The sequence below is a fragment of the Haliotis cracherodii genome, unplaced genomic scaffold (assembly GCF_022045235.1).
Source record: "Haliotis cracherodii isolate W230 unplaced genomic scaffold, xgHalCrac1.p SCAF_1, whole genome shotgun sequence".
Classification (NCBI taxonomy): Eukaryota; Metazoa; Mollusca; class Gastropoda; order Lepetellida; family Haliotidae; genus Haliotis; species Haliotis cracherodii.
Window position 1 is genome coordinate 23451655 of NW_027266264.1, and position 7316 is coordinate 23458970.

The 7316-nt window shown below is 43.1% G+C and overlaps 1 protein-coding gene across 1 annotated transcript; it reads left to right on the top strand.

Annotated features, from left to right (window-relative positions):
- Window positions 1-206: 206 nt before the first annotated feature.
- On the top strand, window positions 207-1972 carry LOC139454851 (foot protein 1 variant 1-like). The gene is made up of 2 exons (XM_071236474.1): window positions 207-1366; window positions 1834-1972. Exons 1-2 carry the CDS (start codon window positions 207-209, stop codon window positions 1970-1972), a joined length of 1299 nt encoding a protein of 432 aa, XP_071092575.1.
- Window positions 1973-7316: the final 5344 nt, after the last annotated feature.

Here is a 7316-nt window from a genome sequence, read left to right on the forward strand (position 1 = left end):
CATTGTATCCTGTAGGTGCAGAAAGCTGCTCATGATATCAGTCACTAGTTTGTCTGTTCCAGACTTGATTGTTTGCAGGCTAACTTGATACTGCTGCAATAATCATATCAGAGTTAAACAAAAAATATCCTTAACTTAGCCCCATGACATGACTGATTGCTGGTCATCGCACCCCAGTAGTGTGGACACTTGCTAAGGCTAGCCCCATGACGTGGCTGATTGCTGGTCATCGCACCCCAATAGTGCGGACACTTGCTAAGGCTAGCCCCATGACGTGGCTGATTGCTGGTCATCGCCCCCCAATAGTGTGGACACTTGCTAAGGCTAGCCCCATGACGTGGCTGATTGCTGGTCATCGCCCCCCAATAGTGTGGACCCTTGCTAAGGCTAGCCCCATGACATGGCTGATTGCTGGTCATCGCACCCCAATAGTGTGGACACTTGCTAAGGCTAGCCCCATGACGTGGCTGATTGCTGGTCATCGCACCCCAATAGTGTGGACACTTGCTAAGGCTAGCCCCATGACATGGCTGATTGCTGGTCATCGTACCCCAATAGTGTGGACACTTGCTAAGGCTAGCCCCATGACGTGGCTGATTGCTGGTCATCGTACCCCAATAGTGTGGACACTTGCTAAGGCTAGCCCCATGACGTGGCTGATTGCTGGTCATCGTACCCCAATAGTGTGGACACTTGCTAAGGCTAGCCCCATGACATGGCTGATTGCTGGTCATCGTACCCCAATAGTGTGGACACTTGCTAAGGCTAGCCCCATGACGTGGCTGATTGCTGGTCATCGTACCCCAATAGTGTGGACACTTGCTAAGGCTAGCCCCATGACGTGGCTGATTGCTGGTCATCGTACCCCAATAGTGTGGACACTTGCTAAGGCTAGCCCCATGACATGGCTGATTGCTGGTCATCGTACCCCAATAGTGTGGACACTTGCTAAGGCTAGCCCCATGACGTGGCTGATTGCTGGTCATCGTACCCCAATAGTGTGGACACTTGCTAAGGCTAGCCCCATGACGTGGCTGATTGCTGGTCATCGTACCCCAATAGTGTGGACACTTGCTAAGGCTAGCCCCATGACATGGCTGATTGCTGGTCATCGTACCCCAATAGTGTGGACACTTGCTAAGGCTAGCCCCATGACATGGCTGATTGCTGGTCATCGTACCCCAATAGTGTGGACACTTGCTAAGGCTAGCCCCATGACGTGGCTGATTGCTGGTCATCGTACCCCAATAGTGTGGACACTTGCTAAGGCTAGCCCCATGACGTGGCTGATTGCTAGTCATCGCACCCCAATAGTTTGGACCCTTGTTCACGTTTTCAGTGACTGGTTTATCTGGTCCAGACTCAAGTATACTCAGACTGTCATCGAATATTGTGATTACTGGCAAAGAATCATATTCACTCACCTACTCGGAGGAAATGAAGCAGTGCTTAGTTTCAAAGTATGTGTTTCAAAGTACATGTCACTAAAATGATGTCATACAAGAGGTCAAGGCATTGACGTCACTGTACATCCGGATATGTAATGTTAGCATGGTTTGATGTCCAATGTTACTGGGTTTTTCATTATTTTGTTCATTGTTCGTCTGGTTTTCAATTTGTCTAAATATAACTTAAAGTACTCCATGATGTTTACGGAGTAAAATCAGTGTAGAATTTCCCTCCTTGTCAGATTTGAGAAAGAAATGCTTTCAAAGAAATATTTTCTTGTTCAGTGAGCAATGAAATGATGATCTAACAACTGTTGACATTAAGTTTATATCGCATGCAGATGAAGAATCCTAAGTTGTGATGATAGAATTCTTGTTTCTATAGGTCAAAGGCCCAGTTCAGTCTGAAGCACTGCCCCGATACATGCTGTAGTGATGGACAAATGGTTAATGGTTACATGAGGGCACCCAAGGGCTGCCTATTCTTCAGAGGGGCACCAGAATGTATCAGGGTTCAACATTGAGCAAGTGAAAATATGTGATTTTATTACTTTGAAATCCTAGTTTTTATTGAAAGTAACAGTGATGATTCATCTGTAAAGGTTCATGAACATCAAAATACATATAGAGCCTTGTGAAGCCTTGAACCAAGATGCTGTTCTGTTGTCCTCCCTCTGGCAAGGTGACCTGCATCAAGCTACCACAGTTTGGAGTAGGCTGCTTCTGCCCCCACTCCATCCACACACATGACCCCACACACTACATGAAGACACTCATCTTGTAGCTCTAGGATCATGAGGGGGGCACGGGTGGCCCAGTCGTCTAAGGCGCCGTGATTCGCTGTGCAGAGTTGCGTCCCTTGGGCATGCCAGACACCTATGATTGTGGGTTCGAATCCCTGTTCGCCCCGATTATGTTTCTAGGTTTGTCAGCACCATAAGCGTGCTCATGGGTTTTACTGAAGTGGTAAACGTCTGAGACCTGCATCACTTGGGGCTTTCCTCCCATATTAAGCTGACACGCTGCGATATAACTGGAATACTGTTAAAAGCGGCGTTAAACCCAACTCACTCACTCACTCTAGGATCATGAGGGCTCCTACCAATGTACAATCTTAGATAAGTGAGTCGAGAGTTATATGTGGGCAGGTGCTGTCCTTTCTTCCGTGGTGGCACATAGTCCTGTGCACATCCCATGTCACATTGTTTGATAGGCATGACTTAGAAGTTGACGGATGACAAGGTAGACACAATTTTATGGATAACAACTTCTTTAATACTGTGAAAAGCGACGTTTCAGTATAGATCCTTATACCGTTGTCAAGCAGGACTGAATGAGGTACAGTAATTTGGAGTTTAACGGCCGCTTCAGCCTCTGGCTATGTCGCAGTCGGGGCCGACGAGGTATGCATGACATGTCATGTCCGTGGCGAGTGTTTTAGTGACAAGGGTGTCCTTGACCTTGGTTGAGAGGCTGGCTTAATGGCTATTATCGTATGGTTAGTGTATGGTTCTGGGGGAATTTGGAGCGCGGACGTCGGAGAATTTCGATCCCTATAGAACATATCAACCACCCCCCCACCCCTAGAAAGTTTGCAGAAATGGTGATAGTTGAAGCTGGTAGTTTATTTGGGAAGGTCTAAAGTCTTGTTTGTAGGTTTGTTGTCTTTAGGAAGATTGCTATCTGTTGGTATATACTTGATGGGTTTGTTGGTTTGAAAAGCAGTGTTGTATTGTTTTTGTAGTTAGGGGGGATAGTGATGTAAAGTGTTTGTTGTTGTTGTTTGTATTTGTTGCAGCTGTTGAAAATGTGGTTTATGTTTTCTGGTGAGTTGCAGTATGTGCAGTTTGGGTCGGGGTGTCTGTTTTGAGTGTGGAGTATTTCATTGAGATTGACTTGGCCACTGTGTATTCTGTTTATTACTTTGTCTGTAAGAATTGAGTTAGTGAAGTTTCGACATTTAGTGATGGGGCTAGGGAAGAGTGATTTAATCCAATGGGACTTGGATTTTAGAATATTATTATGGAAGTTTTGTTGTTTTGTGTTCTATTTAATTAGTGTTTTGGTTTCGGACTTACTTGTACAGGGGTGGATGATTGGGGATGGTTCAATTGTTGCTAATTTTGCTGTTTGGTCTGCTAATTCATTGCCTGGTATGCCTGAGTGACTAGGTACCCACACTAAAGTACTCATGGAAATGAAAAATGTTTTGCTGGATTTAATAATCGACACAAAGCATTACGTAGATGTAAACACGAAATAACAAAACAACTGAAAAAGTACTGGTCTGGATTTGCTAGCTTTATCTCAGTGCTCAATACAAAATGTACTTTACAGGAGGTAATTTGTAGGCACTTTCAACATTCAAAAATATAACTAAGTCCAAATTGACATGGCAGAAACAAGTTATAGGCATTATGCAAATTAGCCTGGAAAAAAGTTATCAAAACAACAATAAAAATAACAGCTATGTTTATGTACATAATAATAATGACATGTAAGTTGTTTGAGACGGGAAAATGTTAGTTTTACATTCTGATATTTTGACGATGATTCACTATCCCACTATGCCACTCACAAATCACTAACCACTGACAAATCACATGCACATGGGTTTCAGGCACCTGTTTTCACCTGTCCTCAAGGTGTCATAGGTCATGGACATTCACCTTGATCTACTAACACCTGGTTATGCTCAGTTTCACAATAGTCTGTTTTCTTCATATTTTTACACTTTTACGTGTAAAAAGACATAAAAACCTTTGATACGCTGCATTTGTGCCAAGGCCCAATTAGTACTAATTGAGTTGTTTGAATATTTATATATTTTGTATATTAACTGCATTAACTGTTTTTTTTATTTCCGTTAGTACTTTAGTGTTGTTGTTTTATTTTCTATGTTAAGTGTAGAATGTATGTTTACAATTTTGTTAATCAGGTTGGGTCATGTTTTGGAGTGTTTGTCAGCAATTTGTTGTATTGAATTAAGCGAGTCTGCGATAATGACGTTTTTTTCATGGCTTAGTGTTTGAATTTGGTGATATGCATATAGTATTGCTAGTAGTTCTGCGGTGTTGGTGTTGGTAAAGTCAGTATAGTGGAAGTATTTTGTAGTAGGGGTTGATTGTGTTATGTGGATACCCAGTCCTGGTTTTTTTTGTTTTTAGTGTTGTATGATGCATCTGTGTATATGTGTGTATGTTCCAGCCAGTTTTCCTGTATTTGTTTGATTGATATTGTGCCTTTTTCAGTATTTGTGAGTTTGTTGTGGTTTTTGTCATGTATATAGTTGTTGGGGGTGGGGGGATGGTTGATATGTTCTAGTTTGTGGGTTTTGATTAGGTTGTTTAGGTGGTTCATTCTCAGGACGACTCCCTGTGTCGTATGAAAACAAACTAGCAAAAAGTGAGGTCGTCGTCCTGCGAATATTTTAATCCGCCAATCTAGTTAAACAATGGGTATCGAGTGTTATTTTAACAACTCGAGCAAGTAAAAAAGTGGAAATGGATTTGAAACGAACGAAAGAAAGACAATAAGGGTGGAATATTGATTTATTTACAAATAATTAGAATGTATATGTACAAGATGACGTAAAAGTCATGGGCAATTAGAACAGTTTGAGAAGATGAGACACTGAGTCAGCAAAGAAAATTACGCTGACTTCATTCTGGATCAGTCTGGTCTTCAGTTGATCGATTCTGCATTGTATATCACAGAACCTATTCTTTATTGGTGGGAGACGCTGGCTGGCCTGGTACTGTAGCAGATTACACTCTGTCTTCTGCTGTTCAGCTCCTAGAAATCTTATCAGCTCAAAGATGTTGGGATGGGCTTTGCCGATGACTTTCTTTAAGTGTCCATGCCATCCCTCCAGGTGGTTATTGGTGCGAGGGCCTTCGTTGTTGAAATGGTTCCAAGGCTCCTGCTCTGTCTGAACCCAGGTTGTGGTGACGTAGTGCAGTTGGAAGAAACGTGAACTGTAACTGCGCGTTTGCCATATCGAGAATGATGACAGACTTACTTACTTACTTACTTACTTTGGAGATTTAACGTGCGCTTTCCGACTGATGCGTATTTCGCACACGGGCCCGGCCAGGCCATTTAATGTGTTTCCGAAAGGGGCGAAAGTGGTATGTGCAACCCAAGAGGGGGCTTTAGGGGTTGCTTATATAGAAATTAGGAATTTTGAGATTTTGAATAGATGCCGATGGGGTTGGGGAGTAGAACTAAGGGAGCTGGGTATGGTGGATGTTTGTTTGTTTATGTGAATTTGATTTGGTAGATTATAGTGATGACAGACTACCATGTTTCAGAGATTTATAACAGAGTAACTGTTGAGTCAATCAGTTGAGTAAATGGTACTCACTAGATTATCAAAAACAGAGTTCACCTATTCAGTGAACACATTTCAGTTTTTGACACTAACCAAGGAGTTAATCCCCTCCTAAAACAACACCACACATCAAAGGCGTACCGGCGGTCGTCGTCCTGCGAATGGAAAAATTCGAGGGGTTTGTCGTCCTGAGAATACCCCGTTTAGGTGGGTAGTAAAGGGGGCCATGTGTTTGTTATTTTTTAATTTTGGGACATAGTACAGAATATATATAGTAGGTGAAGTATTAACAGTAACAACAATTGCATACATGAGTGGGATAACATTGGTAGGTGTTGACAACAAGGGGATAATACTGTCACAATGCGATGGACAGAGAACACATAGGTGGAAGCCAATGGGACATGAAGCCAATAAACAGGATAAGTGATTATTGCTTGATGAGTTCATAGTAGGCGGATGGGATGAAATAGCCTTGATCTCTGTTGATTGATGGCTTGTGGCAGCGAATGTGGACTGCTTCTGTTAGTTTTCTTTTAGTGAATTCATGGAGGTTGTTGGAGAGGATTTGGACGTTGTCCCAGTTGACGTTGTGATTGGGACAGTTGTTGATGTGGTCCGAGATGGCTGTTTTAATGTCGGATTTAAAGGTGGAGGTTTTGTGCTCTTTCATTCTGGTGTTGATTGGGCGGGATGTTTCACCTACGAAAGATTGTCCACAGTTGCAGTCAATTTTGTGTAGTTTACAAAACGTCGCTTTTCATAGTATTAAAGAAGTTGTTATCCATCAAATTGTGTCTACCTTGTCATCCCATGTCACAGGTGGGGCAGTCGGGTAGCCTAGTGGTTAAAGCTTTCCCTCGTCACGCCAAAGACCCGGGTTCGATTCCAGACATGGGTACAATGTGTGAAGCCCATTTCTGGTGTCCCCCGCCGTGATATTGCTGGAATATTGCTAAAGGCGGCGTAAAATCATACTCACTCACTCACTCATCCATGTCACAGGTCACAAATCATGTGATGTTAGCCACTGAGAGAATTTGGATGGGTAGTTGTATTTGGCAGCTTCACCCCTTGGAGTTTCTAGGGCTAACCATTGTTGTGCCATGCTTTCAGTTCAGGCAATATCAAGGGGTGTCCAGGGAACATCAGTTTGCCAGTATCCCATTCTGGGCCCCGATTGCCTCTGTGGTCTCGTGGATATAGTGTCTGCTGGGAGAGAGGAAAGTTGGTGGTTTGATCCCCAGGGTGCATCATACCAAAAAATGTTAAAAGGCGGTACCTTAACACATGTAGCACATGTGGTGTCCCCTTAGTCAGGTGACTTTGTTCAAAATATGCCGCTGTTCACCCAGCAGTAAAAAAGTGTACCCAGTAGGATGAGATGGTAATGTGACTGTCAAACTCCTAGCACTGGCAAGGCAGCATACTCGTATACTTGTATACTCCCCAGGGAGATGAGAATGAAAATCGGGTTCATAATGATCCATTGAGTGGGTTAATAATGTAAGCACTTGGAGCATACACCTTGTGGT

Bases quoted from the DNA above. Each gene is read 5' to 3' on its own strand.
- LOC139454851 (XM_071236474.1), top strand. From the start codon at position 207: ATGACGTGGCTGATTGCTGGTCATCGCACCCCAATAGTGCGGACACTT. The intron at 1,367-1,833 runs GTATACTCAGAC...TTGTTTCTATAG, and splicing joins TTTATCTGGTCCAGACTCAA to GTCAAAGGCCCAGTTCAGTC.